This window comes from Fusarium solani (genome assembly GCF_023522795.1).
Source record: "Fusarium solani strain SB1 chromosome Unknown bctg00000013, whole genome shotgun sequence".
NCBI lineage: Eukaryota > Fungi > Ascomycota > Sordariomycetes > Hypocreales > Nectriaceae > Fusarium > Fusarium solani.
This window is the reverse complement of record NW_027072145.1, coordinates 512,232-529,425: the sequence shown is the minus strand read 5'-3', so window position 1 is coordinate 529,425 and position 17,194 is coordinate 512,232. Positions and strand designations below refer to the sequence as shown.

Sequence of the window (17,194 nt, the reverse complement as noted above, 5' to 3'; positions counted from 1 at the left end):
TGCACGGTTCTTCCATTTCCGAGATCCTGCCGCATCCGACTGCCTGGTCTGACATTAGGTCATGGTACATACCTCTTACGGGACCACCAAGTCCGTAGCAAAAAGTTATAGTTATCTTCGGATAATCTGCGGCACCAAGTTGCAAGGGGCACATCACTTTCAACGCCAGGGGTCAAAGGGTTAGTGGGTGGTGATGGAGTTTTCTGCCCAACCGACCCTGAGGGATGTTTACGTGACTATCCGAAGCTGTTATGATTGGTCGACTGCTAAGCGTCTCTCCCCAAAAACATGCCAGGGAGCCACATTTAACCCCGAAAAAGCGGATCGCCTTTGGCGATTTTGATGCTCTGGTGAGATGAAGTTTTGGCTGATGGAGTGACTATAACGCTAATTGTTGCCTCTCTATGGACCGCTTCTAAGGCTTGACGGGAGCAATTGAACCCAACATGAAGGACTCCCTTCTTCTAAACTTACCTATCTCCTCTGCTGTGCGAAGACTACAGCAGGTCACTCGCCCCGCAGTTAGTATCTTAACGGATCTGAGAGCATTGGCTAGATGTCATGATAGAGCATTAACTTCCCGGTACTCGCCACCCCTCCTGAGATGAGTGCTTCATGAAGTCACGGAGAATACGCTGGTCTCAATTGGGCTAGATCCCTGCGGGTGACTCAGCTGTAGTCTTCGCACAGCAGAGGAGATAAGGTGACAGCAACACCTTCTGCCTTGGACGATTACGCGGCCATCTGGGTCAGACGCTCACAGCTTACCCGTTACGCCTTAGGTCGGTGGGGCCTCTCGCAGCCAACAAGACCCGGGACATCTTAAGATGCCCTGACGGTATAAGTGGCACTTTTCATATTCTTCATTCATCCTGATACCTACAGTCCAGTAAAAACATTTAAAACTCCCTTTCAGTAAAGAACCAAGAGCGTAATTCTACTGAAAATAAACATATTAATGAAAATAGCAAAAATGGCTATTCTTTAAGCCTAGTGACCCTCTGACGAGCCTTCCTTCGCAATTTGTGTCTCACAACTACCACACCCAATGCCAGCCAGCTCTGGCACCGCCTGGTCTCGCACCATTTGAGAACCCACACAGTCCTAGCGCTGGGCTTTGTCCGGCTGTTTGCCTAGTCCGACCATCTTGCACTTCAAAATTTTCTTAGCCTCTCACACCATCCATTGCCTCTCGATACGGCTCATCTCCTTTCTCAGACCGTTGTTATGAGCTGCCAAGAGCTGACTACCCGACCGCACGGATACGCTTCACTTATCGCCTGTCGCTCCACCTGTATCTGCAGGTACCACCCGCGCCTCGCCGTCGGGCCTTATCAGCCCCCGGCTGCCCTCCGACTTCACGAACCTTGATTTCCAACACAACATCATTCACAGCTTCGCTTCGCTTCTTTATGGATTCGATACGCGCCATTGCGGCGCCGACGTCGTACCGCTTGTCGCGGTCCGTTGCTCAGAATTATTATGACATGCACACGCAGGCTCTCGCCAAGAGTCACGATCCCCACACGTCGCTTCCGCATTTATGTCTCCTGGTCTTCGAAGCCGTTCTCGAGGTTGTCTGTGTCAGTCTCCCGGGATATATCGTCGCAAGGCTCGGTCACTTAGATGCCGAGAAGCAGAAGTTTTTGGCAAACTTGAATGTGATGCTCTTTACGCCATGCCTGAGTACGTTGATGCGCCCCCCTGCCCTTATCACGAGCAACGTCATTGACCATTGCGCCTCTCAGTTTTCACAAAACTTGCCTCTCAACTCACCGCCGAGAAGCTTTCCGAGCTTGCGATTATCCCTGTTATCTTTATCATCCAGACGTTTGTGTCTTGGGGTGCCTCTGTTGTAGTCGGCAGGTTGTTTGGGTTTAGCAGACGACCCGCCAACTTCGTAACAGCCATGGGCGTTTTCGGCAATTCCAATTCGCTTCCCATCTCTCTGGTCCTTTCGCTGTCGCAAACAATCAAGGGACTGCACTGGGGTGGAGTCACTGGAGACAATGATGACGAAGTTGCTGCACGAGGTATTCTGTATCTGCTCATCTTCCAGCAGCTCGGTCAACTTTTGCGCTGGAGCTGGGGATACCACGTGTTGCTGGCCCCCAAGGAGAAGTACCCCGAGTATCAGCAGGATATCGCCGAGGAGGGTCAATCCCGCTATGAAGAAGGCGGCGAGCATGAAACCCAGATTCTTATAGGTGCAGTTGACGGTGGCTCAGATTCCGAAGACGATCGTCGTAGTATCGACTCTCAGGGCTTTGACTCCGCTGGTCGCACACCTGTTGCTAATACCTCGAGGGTTTCTCTAACGATTTTTAGCGATGATAACCTCAAGATGAACTTTTTGAAGAATAGTGGATCGTCAAGCATCACTCCTGTTGACGAGAGCGAAGATGGGGGTGACATATACTATTTCCCTCGCATCCGCCCCATGGAGGAGGGCCAGAAGTCGAACAGATTCTTTGCATCGGTCAAGGCTAGGCTCGGTCTTTGGAAGAGCACGATTTCGGAAGCTCTCGAGCGTCGGTATGAAAGCTTGCCTCATCCTATCCAGAACTTCTTGAGCTTTTTGAAGAGAGCTGGGGCGAAGTGCAACAACTTCATCTGGGAATTCATGAATCCACCCCTCTCGGCCATGCTGATTGCCATGCTGACTGTTTCTATCCCCTCTCTCCAGAGATTCTTCTTTGAGGAAGGTTCCTTGGTCCAGAACAGCGTAACCAATGCCATCCGCTCTAGTGGCGATGTCGCGGTTCCGTTGATTCTGGTGGTCCTAGGCGCCAACTTAGCACACAACACCATGCCCACGGACGAGACCCATGATCCCGAAGAAGAGCGCTATGGAAACAAGCTCTTGATCGCCTCGCTCATCTCCCGAATGTTGCTGCCCACCATCGTCATGACCCCGATTCTGGCGCTGATTGCCAAGTACCTACCAATTAGCATCCTCGACGACCCCATCTTCGTCGTCGTCTGCTTCTTGCTCACCGGCGCGCCCAGCGCTCTTCAACTGGCGCAGATTTGCCAGATCAACTGCATTTTTACGAAGACGATGGGAAGAGTTCTGTTTCAGAGCTACGTTATTTGGTAAGTCACCTGCAACCCCTCCTTAGTACACATTACCCCAACATTTGTTGCTGACACGTGCTTTAGGATTCTCCCTTCCACACTTGTCCTCGTGATGCTGGCGCTTGAAGTCGTTAAATGGTGCAAGTAGTCGCCTGCGCCCGAGTACTTGAAACGAATATCACACGTGAAAAGGCTCCTTTGTGGTAATATCGGCACACCGGCTTTAATTTGAGTCGCAGCACGCTCCCTCTTTCACGCTGCTACCGTCGGCGTTAGGTTAGAATTTCGTTAGAATATTGTGAGAGCCGCAGAATATGACAATATGGGTCAAAAATACGATAATAATCGCATAGCCTTCGCCAGCTGGGAGCGTCACGGTATTGATTGGAGTGAAGGACTATATGCCCTTGTCACGTTGGCACATGTCTGACTGTCAGACAACTGGCTCCACAGGGATCATTGATGGTACCAGTCAATTGATGAGAATTATCTAAAGAACAAAAGAAATTGAACAGTCATGTGTTCGGGCAGAGCTATTTAAACTCATGTCGTTAGGATTGGAATCCTTGATGCGACAAGTTGGATGTGAAACCGGATACACAACCCCAAAGTACGGGCCGCGTTTCATATCCAGTCGCACGAACCTAATGATGATATGCGACAAAGGACGAAGATAACCCTGAGGCTCTCAGGGGGAAATTGGTAGTTTGGCAGTGGTAGTTCGGGACCCCTGTCGACGATCCGGTCCTACCCCCGGACCCCGTCCCGCATTTTCACTGGCCAGCCCCTATAACCCCCAACTGGTAGTTTGGCCCGTTCCCGACTTGAATACTTGGTAGGGAATTCTTTCGGATGCGATCGCGTGGGAAGCCATCTTCAAAGTCGAAAACGGGAGAGATGAGAACCTCTTTCAGTGGAGAGTCGGTTTCATCTTGCACGATATGGCGACCGTCGAAGGTGCGAAAAGGTACATCACGGCCAAGCGCATCGGCGAGGCTCAGAGCCAGAAACTATGGGGGCCACAGTTCGTGGCTCATCCATCTACACTTCCTCCAACTCAAACTCCGGGTTCGGCTCCATGGCAGTATGCCAACCAACCTCCAGCACCGGCGGCTCCGTCACAGCCAGTGACTAGTGGTACTCAACCCGCCCACGGCTATGAAGAAGGCGTAGATAGAGTCTCTGCCTCCCATCTATGCTTCGACTTCGAGTCTGAACCACAAGCACCTGCTGCCGTTCCCCCCACTCGGGAGGTCAGCCAGCGTGGGGGTCCTTGGCGACATGTTCATGCCCACGCTCACGCACCTGCTATTGCTTCACCTCTGTCTACTGTGCAGTCATCCTCTCTCATGGACGCAGGCGCACAGCCGTCGGCTCTTCCTCCTTCGCAACCTTAGAGAGGCATGTATCAGCCGATTGCCCACGCCAACGTACTCGGCAACCGCCATTCTACTCCGCTGTCGGCGGGGAATCAATCCTCTGCTACCTCCGCCAAGAGAAGCCAGTCCTGCTGTGAAAGAGGATCTTGGACAGGCACCCGTTGTCGGGGCTCTGCTGCCTTCGTGTCGAGATATGTGATGAAATGGTCAATCTGCTCTCGTTTGCGAATGGCACGCTGGATCATCAGAAACGTCAAATTCCATTTGGTTTCATTGTTCTGCATCAGTTTGAGATCGATGGCAGCTCGGACGTCCCCAAAAAGTTGATAATCGTCTTCATCGCGCCGGCCGCACGCCAGAGATTTCATCAACTCTCGCCGTTGCGGAGAAGTCCTGACGAATCGGACGATGTTATGCAGCTTGCCCACTGCTCCCTGTTTCCGCCAAAGTCGAAGCTTACGCTTTTCAACTTGGAAAGCCGCCTCGGTGAAGGTTTCTCGCTCAAACGAGTCAGGGTCTCTCTGTTGAGACCGTATGGCTAAGATGGTCCGGTCTGCTGATGGCTGGGATGTGGATACTATGTAAGGAGCTGTGCTTCTCTCAGATACATGTAACTTAGATCTTTCAAGAACAACACATCATCTTCCACTCCCGCAATATTGCTTTATCCCTTTCCCCCAGAGGAACGTTCGAGCTGCAAGGTTGACAATATGCCCAAAGCACCGTGTTCGATGGTTTCTAATATCCTCCTCGGCCATCGCAGGAGAAAGTTGACGATAGAGGCTCGCCAAGCATGTGTCATTGGACGAGACATTGTCGCAGACACCCGCGCCAATCCGATTTCGTATCCCGTACTCGCCGAAGATGTCATATATTGTAGTTGCTTGGTTGTCTCCGGAAGGGGCTCCCAACACGCGGCGCAGGGCAAGAAGTTGCGATTGGACTTGATAAGAGGTGTCAAGATAGTGAGCGTGGAGGCCAAGGAAAGCGTATCGGTTTAGGGAAGTCCACATGTCAAAGCTAAAGCTAATCCGTGTGACTGACTTCTCCAATTGACTCGATATTGCTCCCTTCTTTACCTCGAATAATTTCCGCAGGGTACCACGTACCGACTGCCGGCTCCACGGCACCTCTTTTGCCAATGACGCATCGTGTAAGTCGAGCATTCGTCGCAAGTAGGGATTCGACGGCGCCGTGAAAGGAAGATTACACGGTGATCAACACAGCGGTTGTCTAAAGCCTGATGAGGGTAAGAAATTTGGGTCTTATCAAGTCTGGCACCTTTGAGAATTAGGGAGTGATATCCTAATCCTTCTGAATTTTCTTGACCCCTAAATAACAACATACATACCCCAGTGCGCGAAGGTCTTAATCGAACATAATCGAGGCACAATGCACTCTAGGACATCTCAGCATCCTCTGGCTTGCGGCCCCATACAACATAGAACTTCTGATAACCATGCATTCTCTGGTCTGCTAAATCTTTCCTCACGTCGACAAGGTTGACCTAGTACCTATTAGTTGAGTGCTAGGTTAATTAGGTAGTCGAAACTCACCTCGATCTCTTCCTTAGTCATGCCTTTAACGCGGTGCAACAAGCCGTAGCTAAGCGCCTGTAGTCCTTCCACCACGTTCGCATGCCATAGCTCTCCAAACCTCTTAAGCCTGCAGTCCTTAGGCCATCCGTTGATGGGAATCTTGTATATCTTTTCATGGATATCCACGAATCCGGCCTCTATGAACGCCTGCTTCATACTTGCAGCACCGGGCAAGGGTCGATCGGCGGTTATGCTGGCGTCGACAATGTCATCGCACCACTTTTTGAAAGCATTGTCTTTGACCGAACCGTCGTCGCACTCCAAGAGGCCCTCTAGTTCTTGGCATTCTATCCATCCACCAGGCTTCAGCCGTTCAAAGGCCGGCTGAATGATTTGTTTAGCCATATCAGACCAGCAGCCCATGGTTACCCTGGTATGTATCAGGTCAAAGTTACACCAGTCCCTGCCTTGAGGCCACTCGTCGGTTCTATGTTTGTCAGTTTATTTGTCAAAGGCAAGGGCTAGGGGCAGTTACGCACGCATCGTCAATTATGAATTCAACATTAGGAGGAACTAAGTCGCTCTGGATAGGAGACAGGTCCGTGCCGATGATCCGGGCTTCGGGAAACTCATCTCCCAGATCGATAGCCCAGCAGCCGGATCCTGTGGCGATATCAAGAACCTTGCGTGGAGGGTTTTCCTGAGAGAAGGGAGCAAGGCAACTCCTGCCATCTAAGAGGATTTTGAGAATCTCATGTTGAGTATTCAACCGTTCAACCTCGATCATGTCATTGGGATAGTAGTAGGCTGCAGGTTGAGCTTCTATTGCGCATGAGATGAGACATGAGAGCAGAACGTACAGCCAGCGCGATAAGCATGGTAGGTTCGCCCATTCTCCTTGTGGAACTCGTAGATGCTCTCTGCCACGGATGCGGTGTCTCTGCGATACATTAGCCCTGAAAATGAGATACGTTGGCGATCGAGGGCCGAGAGCTGACAGCGTGGGACGACTCCAAGGATTTGACTATGAAATGTGAGCATACGGTGGAATGGGGGCCAAGGTTTTCTTATGAGACTCACGTCGACTTCAATTCCTGTCGAATAGTCAAGGTACGCCTCAAAGCTGAATTCATATTCGGAAAGACTGTCTCTCGGCCCATTAGTGCTCGACATCGGGATCCTCAGAGTTATAACCGAGTTGTGGGTCGCTGCCGTGAAAACTGGAAGCGTCGTGCGCAACGACACGTCGCGCCCTAACAGGGATTTCAAGAGTGGAGAGGGATCAAAGGCAGGAGTTTGCGTTGGGGAGAGGAGAGGGAATTGTAGGGTCAAGTGGTGGTGCGTGCTGCGGTGGTGTGTTTCTGTGAAGAGGAGAAGAGGGGTTTCAGCGAGACACCGACAGACTGGGTCTAAGGCTGAGATCGCTGAATAAGACAGAGAGTCGACCCGATGGGTTGGTTGCATGGGAAAAGCTTATACACGGTGACCCAGAGGATCGGGACGGGGGATTGGAGGGTGCGCGAGATCCAAGACAGGGGAGGCAGTTTTTATTGGGCAATTTCTCGTGTTGTTTTAGGGCAAGCCGTGAAGCAGGGGTTGTGAGAGGCTAGAGCAGGATCCGGTGTTTGGGTTTTAAGGGTGGCTGGTACGCGGGTAAGCGGGGTAGTTGAAGGCGATCACAGTAAATAGGCACCGCTCAGACACTACCTTACTTATTAACAGCTACTTTGCCGTCATTTTGTTCCCCTTCACCAGCCAGACTATAACACTCGGGCCACTTTATCCGCTGGGTGCAACATAAGTGACAAGTAACCTTGCCATTATTAGAGACCATGTTAATCTTGGTACCTCTTGTGTCGAAGCTGTTACTGCTCCTCACACTCGCGTCCCTGTTATTTATGATAACACATACAGTGGCTAGGCGGCGGTCGGGACTTTTTAATTGATTCATTTTGCCTGCCTGTGGCGTGTTCCAGACCCATGATCTGCAATCGGTTTAGGTCTAGACACTCATCTCAATGTCACCCGATGGACCGTCGTGTGTGGCCGAGCCCCGCACACGCCAGAACCTTCACCGACAATCGCGTATCACCCTTGGGCATCTATCTGAGCCAGCAAAACTCCAGCCAAAAAAGGTGAAAATATTCCAGAAACAACAAGTGTGCCTTGGGAAATAGACTTTTGAAATCGGCATATTCCAGTCCCGTCCTGACGATGACATTCTGGATTCATGAGTCATAACAATCCTACTGGCTGACCTTCTCCCGAAGCCTCGTAGCTACCGTTTCTCCGAGCTGCCTCAATGACGCAAGCCCCATCATTTCCAACACGCTGACCTGAAGCCCAAACGCCTAGCGGAGCCATCTTCGCCATTCGATTGCCATGAGAGAATCCAAGCCAATTTCGGAAAGTCTGAGGCCTGTATCGATCGCATGTTGGAATAATTGGGAGCTTCCCCCTCACTTCAGGGTCACATCACAAAGTCCTAGATGGAATCGCATGGGATATAAACTCCTAGGGAGCTCTCACCATGACAATAATAATAATAACCTTATTTTATCAATCACACTCAGCATCACTGCGCAATTCAACAACATCGCAGTGTCTGTGTCGCTCGGCACGGGTGCATGACTAGCTGACGACCGGGCAGAAGGTCCCTCGGTGAATCGGGCAACGAATGACTCTAAATTTCCCTATCTAATAAGGGTCTAAAGGTTAGTCTTTTATAGTTAAAGTCTGCTGCCAGAGCTGAGACTTCTATGTGTTTGATCCTTCGGATAGTCTCTATCCGGCTTGGATAGGCATTATCCGTGTGACACTATTGAATGAGCGACCTGATCTTGACATGCCTGATGCTAGTTATGGTGTAGCGTTCACGCTGACCGTAAAGCTATTCACGATGGTCGTGATCCTGTTGAATATGTGGGGTGTCACGCATTTGTCAGGAGGTACATGAGGGGAAGGTAGTGATGCGTCATTAATTGATTCCGCCTTTATCACCCTACACATCATTTCGAATTAATTGATGACTTCCCAATCAATACCTACAGAGATATCGGCGGAGGCGCTCAACGCGTATGCTGATAGTAGCTTCATCAACGAAGATAACAGCCGTCAAGAGCATGAGGATGATAGCACCCGGAGACTGGCTTTTCTGCCTGCCGAAGACCGAGGCTTCAATTTTCAACCCTTCGAGGTGCCACGACGAGAGCTTCTCATCAATAAGCTGCCCCAGAACCCGCTATTACTTTTCCAACACTTTATTCCCATTTCCCTAGTCAATGACTGGGTCAGCAGCCTCATCCAAACCGGCGTTATTGATAGCCAAGAACACGAAATAACAGAACAGTGACGCCTCCACGCCTGGAAGCCATCCACGGCTGCAGAGGTATATATCTGGCTTGGAATACTTATCTATATGGGAGTCCACAGCGACATAATGGTTGAAGACCATTGGAAGACCTCTCAGCTAGAAGATCAGCGGGCTGAACACTCGATAATCAAGTTCATGACTTACAATCGATTCCAGCTTCTTTATCGTCATATCCGCCTTTTTGACCTTACCAGATTCACCGACGGCGGCGGCGACGACTTCCCTATCGTCTTCCAATGCGTTGAGTCATAGTCTCAGCACATTCAACTTGCAACAACAGAGCTCTGAGAGCCGGGCACGCATCTTGCCGGCGACGAGGCTATGATCCAATATACCGGAAGGAATAAGCAAGTTGCATACGTCCCCAGTAAGCCTATCGACACAGGCTTCAAGGTGTGGATAGCCGCCCAGCTAGGCCTCTTCATGAGGTGGATATGGCACCAACCCGGCGCAAAATACGGCCCTGTTGGAGTTCAGAAGAAGAAGCCGGCATCACAAAGAAAGAAAAGCAAGGGAAATAGCAAGGGTCCTAGCACGGCTGATAAGGCCGACGAGGTTGAAGAAGTTATCTACGTGGCTACGGAAGCCGGGGCTAAGATCATAGCTCTCAACTCGACTCAAAGCGTCGTTATTGCCCTTATCAACCTATTACCGGAGTCGATATATCACATCCTCGTGGATAACCTCTTCTCATCGCCGGACCTCTTCCGCTCTCTTCGTCAGCACGGCCACGGTGCAACCGGCACAGCCCGGCCTAACTGTGGTATCTACCCAGGTCTTGCAGAGGCCAAAAATGCCGATAAGGCAGGTAAGTCAGGGTTCCAATTCAATGGGATCAAGGTCATCCCAACTGCCGATAATCAGGTAAGATAATCTGATCTTCTTCTTATCTAGCGGCTGACTAGTCTTTTTCTTCCCTAGGTTAACCAAATCGCGTGGAAGGATAATGCCCTCGTATTGTTCCTTTCAACCGTGTTCACCGGCGATGAGACGACTAAGCGTTGGAGGAAGAGACCATCAACGCAGACCCCAACGGCACGGCCAACACAGCGCTTTTTTGGTGGTGAGCCAGTCAAGCTTATATCGATTCCTACAATCGCTGCTTCTTACAGCGACGAGATGAATCATGTTGACCGGGGCGACCAAAGAAGGTCATATCTTGGCTATGATCATCCTATCCGCCGGGGCGCTTGGCAGGCTATTGCTTGGACCTTCTTATTAGATGTGGTCCTTGTACATAGCTTCCTCTTGCAGCTACATGGGCAGCCGACTTGGAGCCGTTATACGAGTCAGAAGAAGTGGAGGGAATGCCTCTGCAACGCGGTCTTCAAGGCCTTCCATCCGCAAAGCCAGTCAAGGCGGACTTTTCGAGCCAGAGACGAATTTACGCCCGTGGCACAACATAAGCACGTCCGAAGAGGGAAAAAATCAGATTGTCTTGCTTGCAAAGGGCTTCAATTAGGGCAGACAAGGTCAAGAAGTGCAAGGAGGCCTTTGGCCCCGGTCAGCTACAACAAAAGAAGGCATCAATCCATTTGGGGATGTGAGCAGTGTGATGTAGCGATTTGTAACTCGAGAGATTGCTGGGACTTCTATCATAGGCTAAAATAGGTGGGGGATTAGGCACCTTTGATCCGATGCATTTTAATTGGCTGTTCCCCCTGCCGTGACCTGGCGGGAGGTCCTCGACAATTGAAGGGGTAGCAACCCGCAAAAGCAATAAAATAACGTACATGATAAGCGAGTCGGAAATACAAGCGAGTCGGAAATCGGGATTTATACCTTAAATCGCGATTTTGAGAAAATTCTTTATATATTCAAGCTGAACCCAAAACAACTCAGAGATGAGAACTCGGTTATCTGGGCAGTGAATTATACGAAATATCTTTTCTGAAGTTTTTATAACGTACGTGATAAGCGAGTGGATCAAACAAGCGAGTGGATCAGCCATACTGTGCACCTAAAAATCATAAACCTTAAATTTCTAAAAACTTCTATAAAATAGCTATAGATCTAAAAAGAGTAATTCTATAGATCTAACTAAAATAACTATAAGCTTATAATTTTCTTAGATTTTTAAAAAATCTCTTTAATTTTCAAAAATAAAAAACTATAAAAAAACAGTGCGAATAAGAAATTCTTAAATAACTTATTAATAAGTTATTTTAAAAGTCTAAAAAAATTACTAAGATAATTTAGATTTTTTAATAAACCTGATTTTATATTCTTAGCATATATAGATTTTAATTAGATTATTTAGAAATTTTTTAACCTGTTTTAGATTTAGGTGAGATTTACACTATAGTGTGACGGTCAAGGTTCCCAACGTAGTAAACCGTAACCTGATTGGGTTTATGTTGGCAGTTGTAACGGGGCGTAGTACTGAGCGTAGGGTGGCGAATCACGTCTGATAATGTCAAGAAGTATTCTTGAGTAATCAAGTTGTACTGAAAGCTGAGGTAGCGAGAGTGTCTGTCTAAGGGATGTTGTGTGGTTTTTTATAGGCAGGGTCTGGGGAACATCTCACGATGCCCATCGTGAGATAGTGTTACATTCTCACTTGCCCGGAGTGAGAAAATGGGTCCCGCTCACTCGGTGCGAGTGAGCGGAATACGTTGATCCGTGCCGTGTGGCGACACGCATTCGATCGCGGCATGGGCCGTGACATATAGGGTAAAAGTGATCCACTCGCTTGTTTGATCCACTCGCTTATCACGTACGTTATCTTTATTCATAGAGATATTAAGAAAAGGCTTATTCGCACTGTGTTTTCCCTCACTTTCGTATATAATGAGCTACATAAATTAACTAAAAATCTCAGGAAAATACTGTGTTGTGACTTTTTATCTAAATAATATATCTTTTGAGTTTCTTGGGAATTTTCCGGTTTACTTGCCCGTTTTAAAAAATTGAAAATGTTCTCGTTAAGCTGTACAGTATCAATTTCCGACTCGCTTGTATTTCCGACTCGCTTATCATGTACGTTAATAGGAATTTCAAGAAGCAATCTAAAGCATCAACATCAAGTAATTTCCAACACCGAATATTCCAACATCTACTAGAGTTAATATGGAGAGACCAACGAAGCGTGGACGACCACGCATATATGCAACAGCCCAGGACAAAGCGACAGCAGATACTCAACGCAAACGGGAAAAGCGGCAGAAAGTAGCAGCTAGAGAGAGGGGCTTGCCATACAGCAATTTCTACAACTTGCACCTTCCTTCTATTATGCCTCCAGTTGATTACGGCCATCCTACCCAGCACTTGGATAATACAGCGAGCAGCCTAAACTTGATGACAGGCATTTCTGAGCACCTAGAACTCATTAATTGTAGCACTACGGAAGAAATAGAGTCGTTCTCCCTTCAGATGCCCATCAAATATAGTAGAATTAAGCTCGGGGACAATGCTGCCACGTGCCCATCCTTGACCGTCTCTTGAGGCAAAACGGGGAGCTCAGTTGCGACCAACGTATCCGGAATGCAACACAAGAATCTCTATCATCGAATAAACAGCTCGGTTGATCCAGTCGGGCTAACGATCTACACGGGAGCGGGCCGGCCTGACCTAAAAGGATCTGACGCCACCAGGCGATGCGGGACGAGCTGCTTATTTTAGCTTTCCAGCTACCCACCCTTCCCTTCTAGCGTCCACCTGTCATCATCGCCAGCTGACAACTGACACACAACGGTTTTTGATCACCCTTACAAATAAGCTCGTTGCCTTGCCTGCTATGCCGTACCACAGTTCCGCGGAAACCCTGTTGGAAGAGAACAGACGATATAATTTGCAAAGCTGAGCATTGGCCTTGTCATAGGTACCGATGTAGCCTCCGATTGCGAGTACCCGGGCCCGAGCGGCGAGCATGTGTGGCGGTTTAGCTCGCGTAAAAACAACTCCATCTCATCTCAATTGGTGGAGTGTCTACTCCTTTTTCCAGTCCCTGTGAGCTAGGATCGTTCCAGAGCGGGGTCGCGTCCAGTCAACCACCCGAAATGTCGCCAACATCCTTGCAGAACATCAGACGAGGAGAGAGAGAACAAGGCGGCCCCTCTCAGATTTGATTGGTGCCCGCTCGAGTTCGTCAATACGGCGCCGCAGTATTAAAGCTAGTCGACTTACCATCCTTCATTGAGGGGAAACCTTGGTGAGAATATCACGCCGCTCAATCTACCAAGAAGCCCAACACGCGATTCAGGACGATTCAGGAAATGGCAGCAGCCAATGCAGAACCTATCGTGGCCCCCGATGAAGACGTTTGATGCCTCTCCTTGCATAAGAAGAGCATGAGCTGACTTTCAGTCCAGGCAGCTGACGATCAGGACTCGTCGCTTGGAGATGTAGGAACTGCTTCTTGCTTGTCGCGCAACACGTGGAGACAAGACCACTAATCCAGGCCATGGTGGTAGGATACAACATCGTCGACTGAAAGCCTGAGAAGTTCCATTCTCGACTACCGACGAGAAAATGGGAGAACGTATCATCGATACAAGGATGGAAGTGGGTTGCCGATGATCTCTCCTCGGGTGATCTAGAGAGTCCACAATGATGTCTGACGCGTGCAGAATATAACCTTCCGAACGACGACCAAGAAAACGAGAGGCTAGGTATAACAACCCCCTCGGCAGGTACTGGATAGTTCGTACTGAAAAAGTTCAGACCTGCAGCACAATTTGTTCCTTCTCACTTTCGACAACCAACTTGGTCTTTCGCCCCCGAACCTCTCTGATTCCAAGGTCAAACGAGTCCTCGACTTGGGCACTGGCACGGGGATTTGGGCAATTGAATTTGGTGACGACCATCCTGAGGCTGAGGTAAATTGAGTCATCTCAGAAGCGAAGAGTCAAAGCTAAAACTATACAATTCTAGATTGTCGGCGTCGATCTATCTCCCATTCAGCCGAACTTGTAAAACCCGGATTGCCTTTGGCGTTTCCCATAGTTACTAACAGTCAATCAGTGTTCCACCGAATGTTCAGTTTCTCATTGACGATATTGACCAGGAATGGGAGTACTCTGAGCCCTTTGATTACATCCACAGCAGAATGATGAACTTTAGCGTTCAGGATTGGCTGGGTTACTTGCGCAAAATCTACCAGTATGGTTCATTTCGACCTTTGTACTCTCCATCAACCCTAACTTGGCTAGGAATCTCACCCCAGGCGGCTACGTTGAACTCCAGGACATTGATGTTATCATGAAGTCCGATGACGGAACTCTTACCGAGGACAATGCACTCTTCAAATGGAACAAGCTTCTGGAGGAAGCGGCCATTAAGTTAGGCCGGCCTTTCGAACAAACCAACAAGTTCAAGGACATTATGGCCGAGGTCGGATTCACTAATATCGTCGCCACACGCTTCAAATGGCCGACAAATCGCTGGGCCAAGGACAAGAAGTACAAGGAGCTCGGAGCATGGAACAATGAAAACACAAGCATTGCTCTGGAGTCGTTGACTATGGCGCCATTCACAAGGGGCCTCGGTTGGTCTAGCGAGGAGGTAAATGTTTTCCTGCCTAAGGTGAGGAACGATTTGAATGATCCAAAGATCCATGCCTACTGGCCAATGTACGCGTGTCCATTAATTTCTTGGTTTCGTGGGCTAACGTATTGATAGTTGTTCAGTTTATGGAATGAAGCCTGAAACCCAAGGGGAGTAGAGTGGTGGACTCATGGGGCCTGGATAGCAATGCCTGGCAGGGTCTTCCGTGTCACAACCCGCGACATGACCCGGCGGGACTCGGGGCCACGTGGACACGGTGACCCCACTGGTCTCAATCATACCAAAGACAGTTCACTCTCGAGACAGTGAGCCAACCCACATCCATCACCAGGGCAAGAGCGGGGAGAACAGACTCACTCACTTCCCCTTCGATGAGCCACTTGGTATATAGCACACACTCATTGCACTTTCTCATGTACCGGTAGCAGCTATCAATACAACTTGGCTACACCCAATGCCTTTGAGCACATCACCAGACGTGACAACCATTTGTTCAAAGACCACGTAACTAGTCCTCCTGCCAACATAAACCAAGCACGACCGGTTTATCCCTTGGGACCCAACACGATCGACACATTCGGTGCTCTGAGCCATGTGCCGCCAGATTGCCTCCAGGCGTTCTTGAGGGAGATAACGATGCATGTCTATGCTGCTCTGAACGATGCCCCAGCGTAGCTCTCACCGCGACTATGGGCTTTACTTTTTAACATCGTCAAAAGAACGAGGGTGCTGTTGGAGAACACCAGGTGGACAAAAGCGACAGGTTTCAGGCAAAGGGAGCCGATCGATCCATAATCGCCTTTCATCATCAGCAAGGTACGAGGCTGTGCGACAAACGTGGGAAAGTCCTGGAAAGAAGACGTAGACTCCGAATCGGGGTGATTGACGTCCGCTATCCATTCGAAGAAGAGGAATAAGGAGGGCCGATCGAATCCGGCACTCCCAGGGTTTTCCAATATCCAGCCATTTGTTCGAGGTTGAGTACCGGTTGTCCACGCCAGTCCATGTTTTCTTCCTATCGGCAGGCACAGAGGCGATTCCACGTTTTGTCGAGAAATTCTTTTGCCGGAAAATGGTCCGACTCGGTCACGTCATCGGGCTGGCTGTCAACGTCCATCTAACTCGAAGTATCAGGAATGTGTGATGACCAGTCGGAGTGTGCTTCAAACCCAGCCTCTGACTGGGAATCAAGACCGGCGATTCTTGCCTGATCGTCTTGTGCCGGATTTCCTAATCTTTCCTCTCCTTGTCTCCTACCCGATGTGTTCTCAGACCCGTAACCGGGTTCAGGCGGTTCCATCCCCATATTTAAGCCGACGAAGCCATTTGAATCTCCGGACACCAACTGATCATCTCCGTCTTCGTACATGGCAGAGATGATGAAAGCATGCCTAAGTTGGCCGGCTGGAGCTGAACACACCTTACTGTCATCGGGGGAGGCAAAACTATCATGCCAACGTAGCCCAACACAACCCAAGCATGTGCCTAATGCTCAGATACTCCTCCCCAAGAAAGCGATACACGAGAACGGTCCAACTACGTCAACACCTCACCGTCGTGTTTCGTTATTGTATTGCGGATGTCTGGTATGCCACCCTTCTCTGCCTCTACTCAGGAATGTAGACTGGAAACGGGCCCCGTTTCCACTTCTGAGCCAATCACGTTTAGCAGCTTCGTTCTTCCATTTTGCCCCTGGAAACGGGCCCCGTTTCCAAAAGGCTAGCAAGATGCCAGACGCGCAACTCCCACCATCATCATTTGACTACCAACAAAGGTCACTAAAAGCTCTCATCACACTCTCTTCTCCTAGAAATAGCGTTTCTACCTTCGTACTTACCTGCCCTATGGTGGACTTATCACGCAAGGGGCTTCGGTGGTTAGAGAAGCTTGGCCTACACTTCAGGTCCCAACGAACAGATCAGCCTCGCCGTACCTGGAGTTCACACCCGAATTAGGCCCTGACATCCTTAGCAAGGAGGCTATCGCACACCAGAAAGATGACCTAGCCGGAAAAATGAGCCCTGAATCCAGAAGACAGGCCTTTTGTGGTCTTGACTCTAGAGCCGAGATACCCCACATTTGCTTAGATGAAGATGAGAGGGTTTCGAACGATGCTGGGGTTACTTTCGATGTGGATAGTATCGTGGCCTTTCCGAGTAACCTTGCTGTCGCTAGGCGAGGTATTCGCTCGTCTCCTACTCGGATGACCGTATCTGATCTTCAGTCTGATCTTCACCTCCAATCAATCCCAGTCACATATCTCGATGCGAATGGAAAGCAACATTAAGTCTACCGGCCCGTGTACCAGATTCCTCGCTATA

At 49.5% G+C, this 17,194-nt stretch overlaps 6 protein-coding genes across 6 annotated transcripts; 4 read left to right on the top strand and 2 right to left on the bottom strand.

The window, feature by feature from the left end:
- Window positions 1-446: 446 nt before the first annotated feature.
- Window positions 447-3,226, top strand: MRS44_017073 (uncharacterized protein; the record flags this gene model as incomplete). Its single annotated transcript, XM_065617581.1, has 5 exons — window positions 447-521; window positions 969-1,127; window positions 1,170-1,686; window positions 1,749-3,096; window positions 3,163-3,226. The coding sequence occupies 5 exons, from the start codon at window positions 447-449 to the stop codon at window positions 3,224-3,226; spliced, it is 2,163 nt and encodes a 720-aa protein (XP_065473653.1).
- A 793-nt stretch (window positions 3,227-4,019) lies between these two features.
- MRS44_017072 (uncharacterized protein) lies at window positions 4,020-4,475 on the top strand (the record flags this gene model as incomplete). The annotated part of the gene is made up of 1 exon (XM_065617580.1): window positions 4,020-4,475. The coding sequence occupies one exon, from the start codon at window positions 4,020-4,022 to the stop codon at window positions 4,473-4,475; it is 456 nt and encodes a 151-aa protein (XP_065473652.1).
- Window positions 4,476-4,549: 74 nt separating this feature from the next.
- Window positions 4,550-5,470, bottom strand: MRS44_017071 (uncharacterized protein; the record flags this gene model as incomplete). Its single annotated transcript, XM_065617579.1, has 2 exons — window positions 4,550-4,978; window positions 5,282-5,470. 2 exons carry the CDS (start codon window positions 5,468-5,470, stop codon window positions 4,550-4,552), a joined length of 618 nt encoding a protein of 205 aa, XP_065473651.1.
- Window positions 5,471-5,856: 386 nt separating this feature from the next.
- MRS44_017070 (uncharacterized protein) lies at window positions 5,857-7,168 on the bottom strand (the record flags this gene model as incomplete). The annotated part of the gene is made up of 6 exons (XM_065617578.1): window positions 5,857-5,964; window positions 6,014-6,482; window positions 6,535-6,802; window positions 6,856-6,935; window positions 6,994-7,019; window positions 7,076-7,168. The coding sequence occupies 6 exons, from the start codon at window positions 7,166-7,168 to the stop codon at window positions 5,857-5,859; spliced, it is 1,044 nt and encodes a 347-aa protein (XP_065473650.1).
- Window positions 7,169-9,434: 2,266 nt separating this feature from the next.
- MRS44_017069 (uncharacterized protein) lies at window positions 9,435-10,774 on the top strand (the record flags this gene model as incomplete). The annotated part of the gene is made up of 4 exons (XM_065617577.1): window positions 9,435-9,608; window positions 9,660-10,232; window positions 10,290-10,431; window positions 10,623-10,774. 4 exons carry the CDS (start codon window positions 9,435-9,437, stop codon window positions 10,772-10,774), a joined length of 1,041 nt encoding a protein of 346 aa, XP_065473649.1.
- A 3,064-nt stretch (window positions 10,775-13,838) lies between these two features.
- MRS44_017068 (uncharacterized protein) lies at window positions 13,839-15,548 on the top strand (the record flags this gene model as incomplete). The annotated part of the gene is made up of 7 exons (XM_065617576.1): window positions 13,839-13,848; window positions 13,937-13,978; window positions 14,031-14,185; window positions 14,241-14,278; window positions 14,331-14,468; window positions 14,519-14,938; window positions 15,302-15,548. 7 exons carry the CDS (start codon window positions 13,839-13,841, stop codon window positions 15,546-15,548), a joined length of 1,050 nt encoding a protein of 349 aa, XP_065473648.1.
- Window positions 15,549-17,194: the final 1,646 nt, after the last annotated feature.